This window comes from Calidris pugnax, unplaced genomic scaffold (genome assembly GCF_001431845.1).
Source record: "Calidris pugnax isolate Ruff unplaced genomic scaffold, ASM143184v1 scaffold20, whole genome shotgun sequence".
Classification (NCBI taxonomy): domain Eukaryota; kingdom Metazoa; phylum Chordata; class Aves; order Charadriiformes; family Scolopacidae; genus Calidris; species Calidris pugnax.
In genome coordinates, this window is record NW_015094510.1 from 15,398,139 (window position 1) to 15,420,142 (window position 22,004).

The window sequence follows — 22,004 nt, forward strand, 5'->3', positions numbered from 1 at the left end:
GTAGTAGAGCCCATGCCGCGAGAGGGCTGTGCTACCTAGTTGAGCAGTTTTCCTACATCTGGAAAATGTAAAGGTAGTATAAAAGGCAAGCAAGTCGTGTTTTCCAAAGTAAGGTTCTCAGTCACTGCTAGTTGTAGTAAGAATATGCTGGACTCCAGTCAAATCAGTGGGTTTTGGTGGGGTTTTTAAAGAGCTATTGTATAATTGTCATTCTCAGGTATGATAATCCAGCATCTTTTTTCCTTTCTTTTTTCAGCGTATGCACATTTTTTCAGTTTCTGAAAGAGGTGGATGTTAACATGGATACTGTAAGCACTAAAGTTGATAGCACTGTATCAAGGCTGAAAAAGAAATATGATGTATTACTTGCACTATACCACAAGTTTGAAAGGTAGTATACATTTTTCATTTTGAAATTATGCATTCTTTATGTCTGCTAATATTTAAGTATTTAGATTTTTCAAACTGTGTATTAGAAGAGCTCATTTAAACTGTGTGCTAATATTTACAGAACAGTGACATGGAACTGTTTACATGCATTGAATAAACACATCTTACATTTTATTCTGTAACTATTACAATGCTTTGTTAAACAATCCCCTCATTTCAGTACAAACAATAGTAAGAGCAGCATGACAAGTGGATGCTAGTCCCTTTGTTAATCTTTTTGCAAATACAAGGATTGGTTTACGTTTACTATCAAATATATATATTTATTTTATTTATTTAAAGGACTTCTTATTTCTACCTGCCTACCCCTCCCCAAATCTTGATTTAAGAGGTCTTTTTCTGGAAAGAAAAAAAGTACAAATAAGATAATTGGTCTTTCCCAGATCTGGAACTGAAGGCTGTTTGTTCTAGTGTCTAGGGGTGTTGCAGAGCCTGCTGTATTAGCAGGTCTCACTAGTAATCAAGGTAAAGCTTCCCAAGTGGTTTAGCTAACCATACAGCAAAAATCAAGGGGCATTCTCTTTCTACAGAATAAATTGAATGTGCTTATGGCAGAGTGCTAAGGGCTTTTCTGTGTATAACTTGAAAATCAGGAGATTCTCAAATGGAAGCTTTTTTTGAGTTGCTGTTACTCCAAGGTGGTAAGTTGCTGCACTCTGTGCTTTAACATGAAGACAGAGACAATAAAGGCTTTAGATCCTTTTACAGGCTAATGTGTGGTAGCATAGATGAGCATTGGCAAGATCTGATATCCTCTGAGGCAGTTTTTAATCAGTCTGAAATTCCCTGGTAGCATATACCAGTAGAGAACTGTTTCATGTTATTAAACATTGATGCATCATTCCATGATGCTCCTATTACTCGATCCCGTTGCTTCAGAGCGCTGTGGTATTTTTCAGCTACAGGAGTTTGAGTCACTGTAATGCTTTGCCTTCCAAACCACAAAAGGCTCTCAAATACTGCTTAAATGGCACTTGAAAGGGGTAGCAGGTCACCTCTTGGCAGTTCATAGAATCAAGGCACAAATGTGATATAAGTTTTGTCTTTTCAAAGTCCAGCCAATCACACCGTTATCCTGGGTAATGTGTATATCACAACATTTTTGTAAAGCTTATAGTTGTCTTAAAGCTGTAAAGTTCTATGAAAGTTGTAAATGATTTGTTTTTACTCATTGGAACTCTTTTGGGGACTAAAAAAGTGTCATTGCAGGCGTGTTTTGGTTTTTTGTCCTTCTTCTACCTTGTCTTCATTGCAGTAACATTTTTTTTTTAAACAGAAGGATTTGAGATTTGCGAGTTTCCCCTTCTTGCTTTTTGAATAAACTGAATTTATTTCTTGAAATCACATGTACATAGAATAATTAGGAAGAAACATGGTATTGCAAAGCTTGCAGTGACACTGCAGAAAGAATAAAGGTTTTAAAATGCCCTTTTATAGAGTGTTCTCTGCAGCTGTAGTGCATACTTTGCTGTGTTTTACAAGCCACCGAATAACAATGTACATACAAATCCTGTCTTTCTGGAAGAAAACAATAACAAATTTTATTATACCATATTTATGTTGTTCTGTTATGCAAGCTTTGACATAAGCATGCAAGCAACAGTGGTATTTGAGCTCTGGCAGGGCTTCAGTTGGTCTGTTGTTTATCTGTTTTCCAAGAGTCAACATTTTTTTTTCAGTTAGAATAATGTTTTGTGAACTGTTGTATTTTTTACTACATTGACTTCAAAGATATTACACAGTTTGCTTTCAGAAAATTGTTTAAAAATAATAATTTATTTTTATTTTCTAGGACTTGTGGCCTTATTTATATGGAACAACCTAGTAGTGAGTAAGTTTGACTTCCCTGAATTGTATTTGTCAAGATGTAAAACGTGTCAGAATTTTATTTTTTAACCCGTTAAGATTGCCCTAAGTCATAGTATGTCATGTGTTTAATTTAGATTTAGTGGGGGATTTGAATTTCAGTGAGAGATGATGAAAGCCTCAAAAGTTTTTTTTATATATATATATATATATATAAAAATTTGATCACTTCCTCCATGAAGGATCACCACCCAAAGGCGGGTGTCTTGGCATGGTGGAAAGGAACATTTGGAGAGTGAGCTTCCTAATCATAGCAACAAATGAATGGATGAAAAGCTGCCTTAGCAACTCCCAAATGAGCTTGAATTCATGCTGTGACTGGAGAATAGGGCATTAGTCAAAGACACGAGAGAAAACAGCTCATAACAGTTAAGTAAATTATCCACATTCACGTTCTTTTCCAAGGATGATACAGATATTTCGTGATTCTTGAATGGCTTTACGAAGACTTAATTTTTTAAAAATGTGTAGTCATAATTACATAGGGAATGGAATGAGATAATATACTTAACTATATGGGAAATGTTGCATGTTGTCTTGAATTCTTCCATAGACTGAAGCATGTTTTCAGAAGCTATACTTTGAATTATTAGAGAGCTGCCAATGCAAAGACTTTAATTTTGTGTCTCTGCAGGATTTCTGCTGAACTCAGTTCTGTATTAGTCCTAAAAAATTACTGGATTACTTTTCTGCTGGCAAAAGGTGAGTTTGAGTAAAAGGCAGTTATTTCAATGAGTATTATTGAAGTAAGTTTGTGGGTGTGTTTTACACGTCCAGTATGAGACTGATATCTGTATTACAGATGTCTGTTATACAACCCCAGAATGCTTTGATTGTGTGGCTTTTGTAACGACTCAGTAATATTTATTTCTATACAATTTGGCTATTCTTTTAACTTCTGTTACTTCCTGTGTATATAAATATATTTTTTCAAGCTTTATAAGTTGTTTTTTGGTTGGTTGTTTTTTAACTTAGACTCAAATACAGAATAGCATCCTTCAATTCTGAGGTGCTTTATAATCTGCTGATATTATAATAATGGATGATTACCTGAAAAGATTCACAGATTTTTTTTTAACAGGCTTGTATCTATTATAAATACATAAATAAATCAAATATTATGATAATAACATATTACTCTAAGATAGGTCCCTGAAATTATGTATACTATAACTCTTCCTTGAAAAGGCTTAAAATCCAGTTAAAGCTGACTGATAAAATAATAATAGTGGTCCTTGAAGTCCCATTTAATTGTCCTATTCCTACAAAAAGGAATGAATCATGTATTTTAATTGACACTTCCAGGGATAGGGTGTCCACAGCTTCCCTGTGCAAACTGTGCCAGTGTCTCACCACCCTCACAGGAAAGAATTTCTTCCTAATATCTAATCTAAATCTCCCCTCTTTCAGTTTAAAACCATTACCCCTCATCCTATCGCTACACTCCCTGATCAAGAGTCCCTCCCCATCTCTCCTGTAGCCCCCTTCAGGTACTGGAAGGCTGCTATGAGGTCTCCCCAAAGCCTTCTCTTCTCCAGGCTGAACAGCCCTAACTCCCTCAGCCTGTCCTCACAGGAGATGTGCTCCAGCCCTCAGATCATATCTGTGGCCTCTGCATGGACCCTCTCCAGCAGGTCCATGCCCTTCTTATGTTGTGGGCCCCAGAGCTGGATGCAGTACTCAATAAAAAATAAATAGCCTTTAAAGAACATTGTCATCCTGTTTGATGCTTTCTGAGTTCTAATTGTAGTGTTTTATTAAGTGAACTTCCAAATCTTTATTTTTTCAAAATTACTTTTAAAATTAAGTCAAATATCTCACAAAGGTTGTTTTTTTAACTTTTAATATGTTTGCAGGTAAAGTGTTGCAAGTGGAAGATGACCTGGTGATTTCTTTCCAGTTGTTGCTGTGTGTCTTAGATTATTTTATCAAACTGTCACCTCCTGCTATGCTCAAGGAACCATACAGTAAGGATTTTAGCTTTTTGTTCACTAAAGTAGAAAGTGAATTGGTTATATTTCTATTAATGTCATGCTAACATTCAGAATTAACATAATAAATTTTTTTAAGCTTATTAAAATGGATTTTTTAATGTGCAAGTTCAATTTAGGTGATAGTGAGCTTGAATTGTATTACCTGTATGTGGCAGTGTATCGGTGTATTCAATATAATTCTTTATTTTATTTTTTTTTCCTATTGCTGCCATCCATTTGCTATGTCCTCTGCCCATACAAGTTGTTCAGGGCATTGTTAAAACAGCAGTTTTGCTTCGGTAAAAGAATTCAGGTTCTGGGTAGATGATGACGGAGAACTATTATTTAGGTTTGCTTTGAGTTACAAAAGCAAAAGATGGTGCTATGACTCCTATTTTAGTGACATATAACAGTATGATGACAGCAGAAATGCATAAGATACTGGAGCATACAGATATTCAAAAGACATTTAGAAGAAATACATGGTGGATAGAAAAGCTTATTGCAGTGGTAGCACAAAATAAAGTGGTAGAGGTAAAATGTAGGTAGTTTTGCTTTCATTATATCCCCTTTGTTATTAGCAAGTGTCTCTATTTTAAGTAAAAATATAATGGGTCTTCACTATAGAAACTTCTGTTCAGCAGTAACTCTTTGTACATTCAGTTTTTATACCTAAAACCTGGAAAATGTCTCTAAAAAGGCAGGGAAAGTAAGCATTTATGGTAACTATCAAAGATAGAATTTTATTTTTGTTAAATACTTTCTTCTGCAAGCTATGGAATTGATATATACTGAAGCATTTGGAGCCACAGTGTAAAGAAAACAATTTTTTGATACTGATTAGCTTACTGTCTGTTGGGTTTGAATGTGACACTAGTATTTATAGCCTAAATCTACTTGCTTTATTTCTCTCTTTCACAACTAAATATCCATTTAGCTTATAATGTAATAGAATCGATGATGTATTCACTGCTATATTCTTCAAATTCTATGTTTCGGAGGGTATTTATCTGACCTAGTAATTGTCACAGGTAAGAACAAGGAACCTTGTTTTTATTCTGCTGACAATACAAATTAAGGGTGGGAAAGGATGGGTTTTGTGGCAAGTAAATCCTTGCCCTTCTCGGGTATTATTTTGAATTTAAATCTGTCCTTCATAGTAGGACAGACAGATGTTACTGCCTATTTCAGATGTTATGCGGCAGATCTTTTTCAAAGAACACCTAGTTGAAGCTACCTGTTCTTGGCCTCTGTGTTTATTTTTTTTTTAGTGAAACTCTGAAGACAACAAGCTCATTACTAGAAACAGTCTGATTCTGTGCATTGTATCTTGAAAAGGAATGCTGCCCCTTCAGACTAAATTGCAAATTCGGGTATTGCTGTCATACATGTAAAACATTTAGATATCTAACTTGAAGCTGTGTGATATGTGCAGGGGCTGCATAAACTGTCAAACAATCCTTCATTCTCTTAGCAAATAACACAATGTATTGTTCAAATCCTTGTGACCAAGAGGCTTCATCTTGTGCTAAATGATGTCAAACTTTATGATCTGACCAAGGCTGAGGGGATTAAGGTGCAACCACCCAAGCAATGTAGTTTGTCAGATTTTCTCAGAATAGTTATCAAATACAAATGAAGTTACAGATGAGAACAGCATGCCGATTAGAGTGTGAGATTTAAACCATCAATATTAATGATATTAAGATAATTCACATATTTCAAGTTGACAATATTGAAGCCATCTACTTTGAGCTTAACAAAATGAAGTATTTTTACTTCACTGAATTAAGGGGTTTTGATGTCTTCTTCAAGGTGAACTTGGTTTCTTGCTACTTGCTTGTCTGGGGGTATTTGGGGAAAGGAGGAATTTTCAGCAGAACCATATTCCAGGTTCCCACCAGCACTTAAGTCCTGCATTGATTTTATTAACCTTCAGACACGTAGAGCGAAGTGACTCAGCTCCTTGTTTTACACTTCTGTAAAAAGAGGAAAAATATTTACTCATATGTGAAAAGATAAGGCTTTACTAACTTTGCAAAGCAGCTGCTTACTCAAAGCTACTTAGAAAAAGTGCTATAACATCGTGCTGAATAGGTTTTTAAAAACAAAATGTCCAAAAACTTATAAAGGAATTTAAAAATGAGTTTTCTTTCTCTATAGATTTTCTGTAGTGAAGGTTTATTACCCAGCTGAACAGATGAAAAGGGAAATAATTAAGAGGACCTGAAAAATCGTATAGAAATTTAAATCTCTACGTTCTTTAGATGACTCTAACCTTGTGATTGTTCTGACTATCTTTCCAGAGTCTGCTGTGACTGCAGTGACTGTTAATGGTTCAGCTCGAACTCCAAGAAGAGGTCAGAACAGGAGTACGCGTACTTCAAAGCAAATTGATACCGATACAAAAGTTATTGAAGTCCTTTGTAAAGAGCATGATTGTAATTTAGATGAGGTAATGCCTGTGTTTTAAAGTCTGGTAGATCTTGCTGCTGTACCCCATCTGGAATATGCATTTTTTTTTTTTTTTAAATGGTCTTTTTAAACCTCAGTATTTGTGCCTGTTTAACTGTTCTCTCAAGCTCAGTAGGGAAGGTATTCTACCATTCTGTAGTTTCTCTAGTAAGTAATTTAAAAAAACAAACAAACAAGTCACCCCAAACCAGCCCTTTAATACAGTTGATAACTTTGTCAGGGAAACTGAGCTGTGAAGAAAAGCAGTGTAGACTGATCACAATGTTGTAGTGTGTGGATGCAGGAGTGCTCTGATGGGGTTTCACAGCTGCAGCCCATGATGAGAAAATGTACACAACAAGCACGTTGCTTCTTTGTGGGATCTTAAAGACCCCATTCTCCTTTTCCTTTGGTGTTAAATCTGTTCCTGTGTAAAAAGGACTGATTTTTGAATATCCAAGCAGATGATGGAAGCAGAAGTACCAGAGGGCTGGGAGAAGTGCAGTTCTTTCCCAGTTTAGTCATGTAATGTTCCAGCGATGGATTATGGGCTGCATACTTATATATCACTATGATTCGGATAAGTAAACAATTGCAATTTTCCTTTATTGAAAACAAAACACAGCGCATTACAAAAGTGTCTCATTTAATTTCTTGATTTTAAATATGTCAAAGCAGAGTATGCATCGCTGCCTCTGTGCGTTGCTAATATTGTGTTTTCTTTTTTTTTTTTAGGTCAAAAATGTGTATTTCACAAGCTTTATTCCTTTCTTGAATTCTCTTGGTGTTGTAGCTTCAAATGGTCTACCAGAGGTAATTGGAGGAATTTAAGACAGTTCAACAATAGTGCCAACTTCATGCCAAATTGCTTAAGATTCCCTTTACACATTGATGAAGTTCTAATAGGTTCTTCTAAAATCATCTAGCAAAATGCATTGTTTTTCAGGAATGTAGCGTAGCAGGGATTCCGGTATTCATGGAGTATATTTAGTTTTTACATTTGAATTTAATAAATGGCTTGCTTGAGGCTGAGCCAGTGCTTTTGCTCAAAGCTAAACATGACATAAGAGCTGCATATCCATGATCTTGGTGAGGCCATTAATCTAAAATACGCTATTACAATATCAGGTCTCTGAAGTCAGTTTATAAATGCATGCAGTCTTAAATTACATACCTTAATTTGAATATAACTGAGACATGTTCCTCATCTTGGAGAGAGATCCAAAAGATTAGGCCCAGTTGCATAACCGGCAGAGTTTGGGCTGCTGTGTCCATGCAGAATTACATTCATCTTACTGAGCTGTAGCCTGGATGCAGCAGACTACCTCTGTGCAATAGCATGTGAGTGGTGCACCTTAGTAGGTGACTTCTTGCAATGCATTTACATCCATCATTCTTGAAAGAGTAGGTTTAGCTGTGTCACCAATAGATGTGGTAACCTGAAAATAAGCAGCTCTGAAGCTTACCAGACTGAAGGTCTGCAAGATTCAGCCAAGCATATATATGTTCTGTTCAGTTTCACACAGTGTTGGGTGGGGGACAAAATACAAGACCCACTAAAGATCTGAATCTCTTCCAAAATTAATTTCAGGGTATCAGCAGTCTGTTTAGACTTTGAAAAGTATGGTTATATGTAGTTGGGAAGCCCTGTATGAGCTTCCAGGCAGAAGTCATTATACAGCTTTATTCTCAAATCAATGAAGGTTCTCATCTGAGGCTGCTCAATTTAAGTATAATATCAAAATTACCAGTCTAAGACTTTGCTGGTCAAAACTATAAAATGATGCGTTTGAAGGAAAATCCAGTCACACGATCCTTGCTCCTGAAACTTGAGTGCCTGAAGGCATGTTATAAAACAAAGTAGAAAGTTACAGCTATATTTCAGAGTTAGCCAGTTCGTATATGTAATCCAGCTAACCACCTGGTTATGATACCTGAGATCATCAGTACAGTAGCTAGTAATATGGGACATTTAAATTTACTTTAATTTTCATAAAACAACGCTGAGCTTTCGATAAATTTTAATGTTTCCAGAAGAAGAAAAGGTTTTGAGGCATACTGTTGATATATCATTTGTCTTCACTGTGTTTGACGGTGAGGCTTTATGAACTGAACAGATTGATTCAGAACTCTTATTTTTGGCTGAAGGTTTCTTCCCAGTTAGCCCAGTGCAGCCATTTTTTGTTTAAGAGCCGCTATTTTTCAGGTGAGAATCTGAAGTTCTAGAAGTTTATGAAAAAACTGAAATATTTTAGACAAAAAGAACACAAGCTGTTAGGAAGATAATGAACTTTTTAAATTAAACAAATAAAGAGGTAATAAGAATCTATAGATAATCTTTGATTTAATAGTCTTAATATCAAAGTTTTAACCGTGAGATCAGTTTGGAGCAAATTAATTTGGCGAAGATAAAAGGAGAGGATGAGGAGCAAAGCTGTGTAGGAGGTATTTGCAGCTTTTTCTTGGGACTGGGAGGGGACTAATTTGGATTCATATGCATTATTGTCTGTTTTTATAGCAGGAGTTTGCTAAAGCACAGCGTCATGTAGTATGTTTAAGGATTCGGAACAGGCAGTTGAGGTGCCTCCCTACTTCTGCAGGATCACAGCAGCAGATTTGAAGTTAAGGCTGGTATCTGTCCCTTATAAAAAAAAAAAAAAAAAAAAAAAAAAACTTGGCAAAGGCTTTCCTATTGTTTCCCAGACAAACAGCGAAGTGGCTGGGAGTTGCCATCTCTCGCTAGGTTCCCTCCGTGTCCCGGGGAGCCCCTGACTTTTTTTTTTTTTTTTTTTTTTTTTTTTTTTGGCGTGTTTTTTCCCCCTTAAAAAAAAAAAAAAAAAAAAAAAAATAATTGCAGACTTCCAGTTAGCTAGTCACTCAAAATGAAATTTAAAAAAAACCACCACAGAAGAACAAGAACACCCCCAACAAAAAACTTTTCCATGCAAAAGGAAGCCATAGCAATATGGGATCTAATCAACTAAAACTTTTAACAGTAATTTAAAAACCAACAATGCAGATATGAAATAACGGTCTGTTTTTATAGAAATAGACACTTAAAAACTACTCCACTAGAAATATTAATACGGAATGGGGAAACTCTTGCACTTGGAACAGGAGAGGTTGAGTTTAGGTCTTGGCCTTCATCTTCAGACCAGCAGAGACAGGGTTCTAGTGGATTGTCTCACCACTGTTCTAAGGACACGCTTGCTACATTTCCTGCTCTTAGAGACACTTTTTTTTTTCTTCTGGAAGGAAAGTTTAAAAGCCTGGAAACATTAGTCCGATTTGCAGGTCTATGTCTCCTACTCTAGCTATTTTTACCTCCTTTACAGTGTCAGGATCTACATTTCTTCAGAAAAGTCTCGTGATCTTGGATTGTTTTCTCTTCTAAAAGATTATCTTTGTGTGTGGGAAAGATAATTTTTCTCTGGGTATGTTTCAGCTATTTGTATAAGAAGTGACTTTGTGAGCTCCAAGGTCATTCTCTTAGCAATTCAGCATTGTATTCATGAGGTAGGACTAGCTTATATTATTCAGTAAGTTGTCAAACTTGTTCCTATAAAATAAAGGATTTTTCAATTTTTTTTTTGAGATGGAGGTTCTCTCGAAACAGTATGATGAGCTCTATCGCAACAACAAAGATATAGATGCAAGATTATTTCTGGATCATGATGAAACTCTACAGCCTGATGTCATAGCATGGTAATATTGCGATTTACTTTCATTTTATAATGGAAAATGTGAATTTGGGTTGATTTCTCCCTTTGTCCCCCTGCTGTGTATTCTAAATGGAGATCTCTGTATCCCGTTGATCTCTTAGGTTTGTTGTTCAGCTAAGATATTTCTGGTAACACCAACCTTGCTTTATGTTTTAGCTTAAATAATTACAAAACATATGACTGTGACTCCGCCTAAAATTATTTGGAAGCTCTACTTTAATTCTTACTCTATGCAAGCCCTTGTCTTCCAGGGAAAGCTGAGGAATCATGAGGAGGCGACAGAAGCTGTGTCTTGGTAGTTGATTAGATATGTCCGAGGCAGTATTATGGCTTTGGGGTCAGTTGGGAATAGCTTGGATCATCACTGTCCAGATCCTCTTTCCTAAAACAAGATGGTGGCATTTGGAAGCTGCCTTCTGGGAGTGGTGCTCAGCCCATTCTGACTTTTGACCTGTGCCCACAAATTGTTTGGGGAATGGTGGTTTGCACAGGACAGAAACGTGCAGTGAATGGTTTGGCAGGGAGTAGCAGTGCCCATTCCCTGGGACATTCCCTGTTGCTGTTCAGTAATACAGATGCCATGAGCCTGTTGGAGTGCGGGCCCAGAAGAGGGCCACAAAAGTGGTGAGAGGGCTGGAGCACCTCTCCTATGAGGACAGGCTGAGGGAGTTGGGGTTGTTCAGCCTGGAGAAGAGAAGGCTCTGAGGAGACCTAATTGTGGCCTTTCAGTACTTAAAGGGGACCTACAAGAAAGCTGGGGACAAACTTTTTAAAAGGGCCTGCTGCAATAGGATGAGGGGTAATGGTTTTAAACTAGAAGAGGGTAGGTTAGACTAGAGAGAGGAAAAAGATATTTTTTGTGGTGAGCAGTGAAATGGTGGCACAGGTTGCCCAAAGAGATGGTAGATGCCCCATCCCTGGAAACATTCAAGGTCAAATTGGACAGGGATCTGAGCAACCTGATCTAGTTGAAGATGCTTATTGCAAGGGTAGTTGGGCTAGATGACACTTAAAAGGTCCCTTCCAAACTAAACTACTCTATGATTCTATTTGATTTTTTTTCTTAAATTCATACACTTAAATTCCAGTGGTTCCTGACAGTTCAACATTTCCAAAACTTGATGGGAACTCACGGTGTGAATCTGTGACTTCATCTATACTAGAAAAAAAACATCCATTTAAAATTCAATTAAAATGGAGATAATATCAGCTGTACCTGTAAATTAAGCTGTTTAGAACTAGAATTCTAGGAAAAAAAAAATAAGGATGGAAGGGTACTTTTGAGGTCATCTATTCCAACATCTTGATTAAAGCATATCTGCTTGGGAATTGAAATTGCATGTTTCGAACAACTGAAGTGGTTGGACATCTAGATCTTCTAAAAAATCTGTTATGCAATTTTCTCTTTAGATTAATAAGTCTTTATAGAAAACACTCTCTTTTTTGAACTCTATTTGTGCTTCATAAGTTTGTTTTCCATTTCTGTAGCTCACAGTTGGAGAGGACACCAATAAAAAGCAATCCTGATGAGGAACTAAATCCTATACTTCCACAGACTCCTGTTCGGTATGAATTTTTCTTTTAAGCTGTGTTCTTTTTTTTTTTTTAGCATCCTAACTAGAAATATTTATCTTTAGAGTAATTGTTTTAATTTTAAAGCAACTGTAGGGATTTTTGGTTGGTTGGTTTGGTTCCCCCTCCATAAGATGGACTGTAATTCTTGTCACTAATGAACAATGAGCATGTACTGAGGGTGCTGAATGCCCTCAGTTCCTGCTGAAGTTGTTGGAAAACAGAAAGGTTTTTACTGAGTTGTCCAAGAAGTGCAAGGTGTCTGTAAAATAGATTACTGTATTTGGTTTTGCGAGATATGACTTTATACTTCCATGGTATACTTCCATCTTCCTTTCCTGTCTTTACTCTAGCTCTGTGTCTTCTGGCTTCCTTTCCTAACACCAAATTGTGTCTGTGCACACATTTCTTCTCCCATAGTGTTTCTCTTCTTAGTATTGTTTTTTTCTGTATGGGAATATTAACATTTCAGAATACCAACTTTTTTTTTTCCCCTTGCATTAACAGAAGATTAACATTTCAGAGTGCCAACATATTTTTGTCTATTGGGAAAATGGATAGATCTGGTAGAAATGTGTTACTAATTGGAGATTGTTTGATCTACAACAAAAAGCAGAAAAACTGCAAAACTTAAATCCAGTTAACCAAAGGAAATGAGATTCGCATGTACCATTTTTCCCTTGTGCCATGTAGTTTTTTGATAAAATCGGTATGGTTTTGCCTGATGGTACTTAAAAATTTCTAGATACTCAAGAACCAAGCAGCTGTGTTACTGCAATGCCACATGGACAAACAGAGAAGTGTCTGCACAGGCAGTCGTTCTTAATGGGTCAGGTTTAATAAAATCAGACAGTGAGGTTTTCCCTCCATGCTTACTGTATAAACGCCTTTCATTTTAGCATGCTGTAGAGATGAGAAGAGTTACAATATTGTACCCTTAATTACTACTGCAGTTTTCTCAAATGAGTAAAATTGTATTTGCTTTTATTAAAATTACTTCTACACTCTTTATATGTGTGTGGAAGAATAAATTAGACTGTGGGCTTGTGTCTACTACTAAATGTCATCTGCAGAAACTAATTGTTTTCCAGCCAACAGAGCAGCAAGGTTCGGAAAAGACTCTTCATAAAAATTATAAAAGGAGACATACATCTGAGGTAGATATTGATCAGTGTGTGAAAGACCTTTTAATCAATTGTGACTGCAAAAAGCTTTATTTGATTGCCATAGTGGTCCCTTTTGATCTTACGTTTCAAATTGTTAACTGCCAGGGATGCTTTTTTAGCCATAAAGGCATCAGTTTTTCTTTTGGTTCCCAGACTGAATGTACAATACCAGGAATCAGACCATGTAACACATGCAATGTATTTAACAATTGACAACAAATCCCACTTTTGACTAATATAGATAGCTATTGACACTTTTCAGTTATACTAGAATTAAAGCTTTCTAACACTGTGTAAGTTGCCTCATTAAAGTTCTTCACATGGAATTCTTATTAAAAATAGTCCAGGACTACCAAGTTTCTGTATTGCTAAAAAATTGAAATGTGCTAAACCAACTCTGATCTTGAGAAGAAGTCTAGTGAGATATTTAGATTCTCTCCATCCACACTTGGGCTTTTCTTTAAGTTTTCCAAAACTGATGCCATTTAAGTTCAAGTGAAGACTTACTAGCAGTGATTTGGTCTGTAGTAACTGTTTTTCATAAAGCCACAGAAGTGTCACTAGATGGCAGTAAAACTTTGAGCATCATCATAGAGTGGAAAATGTATCACTAACTCTCCCTGAATTAAGTAGAACACCTTACAGTATATGTTGAAAGTGCTGTACTTATTACTTTTAATCTTAGGAGGTTTTCTTTCTGGAATTAGACACTCATGATCTGCTCTAAAACCTCCTGAAATTGGTCAGAATCTAATAAGTTTCATCAGTGGATTTCTATCTGGTCATTTATATAGAAAGCAGTAGATAAAATGGGTGTTAAGTACTAGTTCAGAGCATAATGAGAATAGGTTGTGTGTTTTCATTTTAGTTTTTTCCACTGTCCTTATGCTTTTCCTAATAGCTAGTGGAGTTTTGGCAGAAGTGATTTTACCAAAACCTTCTAAAAAGTAGTTTAATAAAGAAAAATGCATCTTTGCACTGTTACAGTTGTAATGATTAGACATACTTTTCTTCTTTCTCCATTTATTTTCTCAGTGATACGAGCCAAATTGAGGTTAAATAGCACAGAAATTTAAAACAAACAAGCAAAAGAACCCCCACCAAAAACCACAATGACAAATTCAGAAAGTACAATACCACTGGAAGAAACAAACGGTTTCTTAGATGGTAGGGGAGAAATTAATACATTAGCTTTTCTGAATGAATAGAAACTTAATGCTATTGTTTAATACAGAACTTGAAATATGCTTAAAAAAAAAAAGCCAGGCCACATTAATACTTAAGCACATATTGGATATATTACTAGTTCTGTATGGATGTGTAAATAATAAAGGCAGAACAATACATGATATCCCCAAAAATTGGAAATGTGGGCTGTTTAGATGCTAGCTCATGCACTATCTTGTCCTGTATGACAAGATCATTATTGTTCTTATTTTCCTACCTATAGATATTTCAGTCACCTCCTGGATAATACATGCTATTTGAGAAGAGGCCATATTCTGTTATCTTAAAATAATGATCTTTCTAAAAGTCATAGAAAATGTTTGTCATCAGGATTTCAGTTTTAGAAGAGAAACTGAAAAATGCTTTCTTCAGAGAGATATACACTCACCCTAACAAGGCATTTAACTTTGTCAGTGGAATAAACAACAGGATCCTGTACACTTGTCTTCAAAGTATTTGTAATTCTTTAAATTATTACAGCTTTTCTGAAACATTGCTGTTATTTGGGTTAGCTTTTGTACGTTAAGACACTGGGTATGAATCAGTGGATATTACTTGTGGTTTTGAATCTGTTCTTAGCAAGAAAATTCTAGGCATTAAGTAGAGGTACAAATAGTTTTGATGTCAGTGTTTTTTGTGGATTACTTTTTTTTGTACTCTGTACGTATAAAATGATGCAAATAAGGTTGTATATAGAGGCATACTTAAGTACATCCAAGTTAGTAAAATGTTATTCATATAGATGATAGAGGACACTAAAAATTTTCTTTAACATCCACATCCTTTTCCCCACCCATGATACTTTAAAAGTTAAGAAGATGTTACATTTTAAGATCCTTCTAACCTAGCTACAGATATAGCAGGTAGTATAAGGATCACAGAAAATGTAGCCTTTCTTTTGGAAATAGAAGGAATTGGAGTTAAAGTAAGAATTTAAGTTTTAATGTGACTTTTGGCTTCAGATCCAGGGAGGGAGAAGACTCCCTGTTCTCTTGCTGTTGCCAATAGGAATGTTGACAGCTCTGCTTCTGAAAAATGTGGGTTTTTCAAAGCATGTGTGTTAAAACCACTGTATTTTGTTGTGACTGCCATATTTTCAAATACCTTGCTATACTTGTGAACAGGTAACTTGAAAAAAAAAAAGCTGTCTTAATTTACCAGCCTTTTGTATCATTTTTGTACAAAAGCCAGGGTTTTTTTTTTTGTTAGAGTTGCTTGATTTAACTGAATATATTCACATACAAGGATTGCAATTCCACCATTTTATTGCTTTTAAAAGTGCTTGTTAGTGTTTACAAAATTCATGTTCTTTTGGTTATTTATTATGGATTGTAATCATTCTCACAATTAGATTATTAGATAAATTAGATTATTATAATTCACAATAATTAACACAGTACAAGTTTTTCCCAGCAGGTTGTTTGATAACTGGGGTGAGAACTAAAATTGTAAATTGTTTGTTTGTGGAATTGCTGTTTGGTTTCTGGAAACTGTCAAGCCAATGTTAATGTTTATTATATGTTTTATTGTATTTTTCCAGAGCTGCAATGAATAACATTCAGCAATTGATTATGATTTTAAACTCAGCAACTGATAAACCATCGGATACTCTCATCGTATATTTCAATGTAAGTGACCAGAAGGAAGATTTGTGAAAGTCTCTTGGAATTGTCATTCACATAAAATACATTCTTATAGATCTTATGTGCATGTTTTGGGAAACTCCTTTATTAACAACCATTTCTTGAAGTACATCTTAATTGGGATGGTTTAAATGCAATTATTCATTTTAGTGTGCTGAAACCTTGTAAGTTCTTAAATATTTTTGTTACTTCATTAAATATTAAGATTTGTGTATGTTTCAGATGGAAAAAGAAGGGGATATAAATGGGAGATGAAGAGAAGGGGGATGTGCTTAAGGGATCTCATGTTCACATTCAGCAACTTAGAAGCAACTTGAGCATATTTCTAACTTTAAAGACATTAACATTGATGTTACTGCTCGCATACTAGTTGGGTTAGTTGCAGTTTCTTGCATGTGAGACATGAAGTTGTAGCTACTGGAAACTGTTGAACGTGTACAATGATTCTGTCTTGTGTTTTAAATACTCCACTTCTATTTATGTTGATGAGTTGATCAAGAGATGTTACGAAGTAAAGCAGGACTAACGCGATTAAATCTTTAAAATGTTTTTGAAGTAAAATGTCCTTTCTTTGCCTTTCCTTCCCCTGCCATCCTTCCTGTACTTGTATTAGAATTGCACAGTGAACCCTAAGGATAGTATCCTGAGAAGAGTGGAAACTCTTGGCCAGGTCTTCAAAAAGAAATTTGCTGAGGCAGTTGGGCAGGGATGTGCTGAAATTGGCTCACAGGTAACTAGCATTTTCGTTAAGTATTACTCATTTGAACTCTGTCAGTAGTAGTTAATGTGAGACTTGACTTACTGACTGTTCTCCTTAGCACAGATCGATAGTGGTAAAAAGTAATAATAGTCTTTTCAACTTGAGGAATGGACAGACTTTTTTTTCTAAAGTGCTGTAAAGATAATATTCAATAAATTATTCTTGATATATAAGGAGCAGTAGGAACTGGGTGGAAATATGCTGGAAATACCTTAATGAAGAATGGGAAAATTGCTGGGCAAAATACATTTAGTGAAACGTATATTTGCATGCATTGCAGTAACTGAGACTAAAACTGCAAAAGGTGACTCACTTCCTAGTAGGCCAGCTGTACTTTCAACAAGGATTTTTGGAAAACAAATCCAACTAAGTTTGTACTTAACAGCCTCCTGTCTGTCAGCCCTGCTTTTTATCCTGTTAGCTATGAATCAACATAAACACTTGATGAAGTTGCTGTTGTTGGGGTAGTCCCAAACCTTAGTGACCTTTGAGGCCTCTCCAGTGCTATTGGCAAATAGAACTGGGGATAATGACTTCTTTATAGTGGCTTTTCCAAAAAATGGAAATGTTCTGAATTGTTAAAACACGACGTGAGCCAGCAATGTGCACTGGCAGCCCAGAAAGCCAACCGCGTCCTGGGCCGCATCAGAAGAAGAGTGGCCAGCAGGTCATGGGAGGTGATTCTGTCCCTCTACTCTGTGCTCGTGAGACCCCACCTGGAGCGCTGTGTCCAGCTTTCGCGTCCTCAACACAGGAAGGACATGGACCTGTTGGAATGGGTCCAGCGGAGGGCCACAAAGATGATCAGAGGGATGTAGCACCTCCATTAGATTAGATATTAGGAAGAAATTCTCTACAGTGAGGGTGGTGAGACACTGGAACAGGTTGCCCAGGGAAGTTGTGGATGACCCATCCCTGGAGGGGTTCAAGGCCAGGCTGGCTGGGGCTCTGAGCAACCTGGTCTAGTGGGAGGTGTCCCTGCCCATGGCAGGGGGCTTGGAACTAGATGATCTTTAAGGTCCCTTCCAACCCAAACCATTCTATGATTCTATGACAGTCTGTCTGTTGTAGTCCGTTAAAACTTCTTGTAATATTCTCAAATTTAACCTTTTTTTGACAGAGATACAAACTTGGAGTACGTCTGTATTACAGAGTAATGGAATCTATGCTTAAGTCGGTAAGTTTAGTACCGGTAGCTTAGTACTGACATCACATTTACAAATGCTAAGAATATTCACAATTTTTGTGGTTTGCTTTATATATTTCAGGAGGAAGAGCGCCTATCTGTGCAGAATTTCAGGTATGTACCCATAACTTGTTACTGAAGTCCACTATTTTAGTGTTAGGACAAGCATTAATTACTTTCTTTCTCCTTAGCAAACTTCTGAATGATAACATCTTCCACACATCTCTCCTGGCATGTGCTGTTGAGGTTGTCATGGCTACATATGGCAGTAAGTTGAATCTAAAGTCCTAAATAGCACTGCTATTTAGTGATAATTATTGCTATTTGTTCTAATACACAAAATGCAGTAAATAGCCAAAAAAATGCTCACTGAAATTTCTGAACTAGCAATGATTCAATAAATATTAAATGGAAAAAACATCAAAGTGAAAGGATGTAGTACTCTTGATAATTTTAGTCCATTTTCCCTGCAGGAAATGCTTCACAAAGTGATGGTACCAGTGCTGAAACAGACTTGTCTTTCCCATGGATTCTCAGTGTTTTTGATTTAAAAGCTTTTGACTTCTACAAGGTGATTGAAAGCTTTATTAAAGCGGAGCCAAGCCTAACAAGGGAAATGATAAAGCATCTAGAACGCTGTGAACATCGAATTATGGAGTCTCTTGCTTGGCAATCTGTAAGTAATGCTTTAAAGTATTATTTGTCCTTGTGTAATGTGCATATCTGGAAATGGGAAATCACACCCAGCTCTATAAAGTAAGTTGTGGTCTTGCTGAGATTTATTTCTAGCAAAATAAATTACAGGAGCAAAACGAGATTAGTTTTGGCATATCTTCAGGTTTTGAAAAACAGGAGTATATCAGAGGAAGAAGTCGACACAGCTCTGCTGATTTATGTGATTGTAAGCCAACATCATCTTAGTAGTCTGGCATGAATCTTAAGGGTAATACCCTTAAACAGTATTTTGGTGCCAAAGACAAGGCAATAAATTCTATGCTTTTATTTGGAAGTTAATTTTTATCCATTTGCTATTCCCACTTGGCAATAGGGCCTTAGTTCTGTGCATCTGAAATGCTTGTTAATGGTACTTAAAATATTGATTTGCATTGTCCTTTGAGCTTCAGTCACTTTAGTGTTTTTGGATGCCATTAAAATAAAATGCTGGGAGGTTAGGTTGGTTTTTTTAGGCTGCATCTCAGTAAATCAAACACTGTTTCTTTACATTGTATGTTACTTATAAGCCAAAACTATGCTATTAATGCCATAAAACAGGAGACTATGAAGACTGTTAATTTTGACCAGAGAGACATAAAGCAACTGTTTAAGAACCCATCCTGTACCTTATAGTTCTGGGAAGTTTAAAAAAAACTCAGTATGCCATAGCTAATGGGATAGTTTAATCATGAAGCGAGTTCTCGGGGTAATCTGTGCTTGATTTGTGTATGACTTCAGAGTGAAAAGTCAACAATTTTCTAGTATGGGTGATATTTTACCAGACTCTGGGGTTATACTCCTGGATTTGGGGAACACTGTTGTGCCTGAGCAGTGAGAGCCCCATCCGTGTTCAGGTTTCTGGCTCAGGAGAAAGAAGCCAGGGGTGTGTGGAAGCAATTGCCATACTTCAGACTGAATCTGGTGGGCCACCTTGTGCCAGCCAGCCCTTGCCACTCGATTTCCTTTGCCGACACACTCAATGGGCACATGTCAGGCCATGAACATGCCCTGTTATGAAGGTCACCTTTCCACCTGGGGAGCCAAGAGTTCTGTGTCCAGCCTCACACTCGTCACATCGGCACTCTGTGCCCCACAATTTCTGCTATAGCTGCTCTACAAGAGTGTAAATTTTTCCCTCTGTAATGTTTGTTGTCTTGGGAAATGTATGTAGCCTTTCCATTGCTCCATGGATTTCTTCATGGTTTTGCTGTTCTTTGAGTAAGACTGCCTGAAAGCACTTGAGGCTGAGAGCTTTTTACCAGAGCCTACAGAAACAGGGAAAATGGGGCAGTGTTTCAAGAGGCAAGCAGTATTTTAAGAAGCTCACAGGCACATAAAAAGTGCTTATTTGAGAATTGTAATATTGAGAACAAAAGGCAGAGGTACAGATAACCAAGTTAGATTTTCTACAAGCAAAAAGTGGCTCCTGCTACCTTCTGCAAACCGGTTTGAAGTCAGCTTACTGATAGGCAATAAGCCGTATCTACCAGTTTCTACCCAGTAATTCAAGCACTGCATGCAGATAATCTGATTTGGACTTGGACTTTCAGACTGCAAAACGTGTTTTCAGAAATTAAGGGTGTAGTTGTGGGCTTTTGTGAAACAAATTATAATGTCAGCAACAAGCAGGGGATCATTTCAAGTTTTCTGAGTGCTCTACTTAAATGTATTGAATCTTACCTTCTTGAGTTGCCAGAGGTACTGTTATGGGGTGGCTTATTTAGCTGATTTGAGTGTAAATAGAATGGAATAGTTCAGTTGGAAGGAACATACAACAATCATCTAGTACCAGTGAGATATATGGACTGGAGCGCATTGGAGGGGATACAAAGAAATGTGCAGTACACATACCCACCGGCCCTTCTGCTTCATTGGGCTGTGTGTCATGTCTGTCCTGGATCTCCCCAAGAGCAGGACAGTCTGCCATCTCTAGAGGTTTATCACTAGAGGGCACAGCAGGGTTTCCACAAAAGCTGAGGGAAGCTGTGGCAGTCAGCAGCAGACAGTTGGAGCCATTGTACCCTGAGGAACCCTGAGGTTCTGTGCTGGCCTCCATGGCCTCCTCCTGCTGCCCATAGAGGACAGGCTGTGATTTGTGAGCAGCAGGCTGCACAGTGCTGGCTCAGGAGATAAGTAGTGAAACACTATCATGGAATCGTTTGGGTTGGAAGGTTCCTTTAAGGGTCATCTAGTCCAATTCCCCCTCCAATGAGCAGGGATCTCTTCAATTAGATCAGGTTGCTTGGAGCCCCCCGACCAACCTGGCCTTGAATGTTTCCAGGGATGGGGCATTTATCTATGCTAAAATGCCTCGCTAAGCCTCTGGGTGACTGCAGTGAAGGACCTCAGGCCCGTACATTGTAAGGCTGCTCATAGAAATGTAAAGCCATGAGTCCTCTAGTGCAGAAAATCCACCTGTACCTCACATCTAAATACCTGCTGGTTTAGTCTGAAGTGTGTAATGTATTAGCAACGGGAGAAAATACTTCTGTGGCTGACTTGCAAGGTTGTTGAGGTCAGGTGTCCCAGAAAGGTTCAACTAGTGAACAAAGGAGTGGTTTACCATGCTCATTTTCAGTTCCTCACCCGGATATCACCTCGCTGCTTGGATATTGTCAGCATGTAATGGTGTACAAGATTTACAAAGTGTCTGCTTAATTAGTAATTCCCTCAAGAAGGGGTAGGCAATTAGAGAAGTGTATTTCATACCAGTAAACTTAACCTCCAAACACTCAATAGAGGAGAGAGAAGCCAGATGACTTGTGCTTAGTTGTAAAGAATATATAATCATAAGTGATTGTGTTAGTTAATTTTAATTTTAAACAAATTACTGATAATCCAAAAAAGATCTAGAAAGAAAATCTAGATCTAGAAAGATCAAAAAAGATCAAGAAGGTTCGTTTCCTTACACAGTTAGAGAATATGTATTTTTGACAAATGTTAAAATAAAGAAAAGCATAGAATGAGTGAAGTGTATGCAAAAAAAAAAAAGCTTGGTAAATAAGAATAGAAACATTTGAAAAATATTCATTTACAAATATTTGCATAATGCAACTCTAATTTCCCCCAATTATTTGCCATATATTTTTGTTTAGTTCTTACCTTCCCCCACAGGTAGTACATTTCAATACAAGGCTTGTCTGCTCTTTGGAAAGACAGGTTTGTATTTATCCAGTCTTTCCTCATTCTCCTGACAGCTTCAGGAAGCAGGACTACAATATGAGATTTCAAGGGACTGAGCAATTGAATACAGAATAGCTTGAATTTATGG

General features: G+C 36.9%; 1 protein-coding gene across 1 annotated transcript in view; it reads left to right on the forward strand.

The window, feature by feature from the left end:
- The window catches only part of RB1 (retinoblastoma 1), a 94,567-nt gene that overhangs the window by 13,369 nt on the left and 59,194 nt on the right, over positions 1-22,004 (forward strand). Inside the window, exons 4-17 of the mRNA XM_014966026.1 lie at positions 257-391; positions 2,243-2,281; positions 2,951-3,018; positions 4,173-4,283; positions 6,596-6,744; positions 7,479-7,556; positions 10,339-10,448; positions 11,954-12,031; positions 15,971-16,058; positions 16,687-16,803; positions 17,954-18,010; positions 18,102-18,133; positions 18,211-18,287; positions 18,493-18,695. Of these exons, the coding sequence (XP_014821512.1) occupies positions 257-391; positions 2,243-2,281; positions 2,951-3,018; positions 4,173-4,283; positions 6,596-6,744; positions 7,479-7,556; positions 10,339-10,448; positions 11,954-12,031; positions 15,971-16,058; positions 16,687-16,803; positions 17,954-18,010; positions 18,102-18,133; positions 18,211-18,287; positions 18,493-18,695 (1,342 nt within the window). The remainder of the gene's footprint in view (positions 1-256; positions 392-2,242; positions 2,282-2,950; positions 3,019-4,172; positions 4,284-6,595; positions 6,745-7,478; positions 7,557-10,338; positions 10,449-11,953; positions 12,032-15,970; positions 16,059-16,686; positions 16,804-17,953; positions 18,011-18,101; positions 18,134-18,210; positions 18,288-18,492; positions 18,696-22,004) is intronic.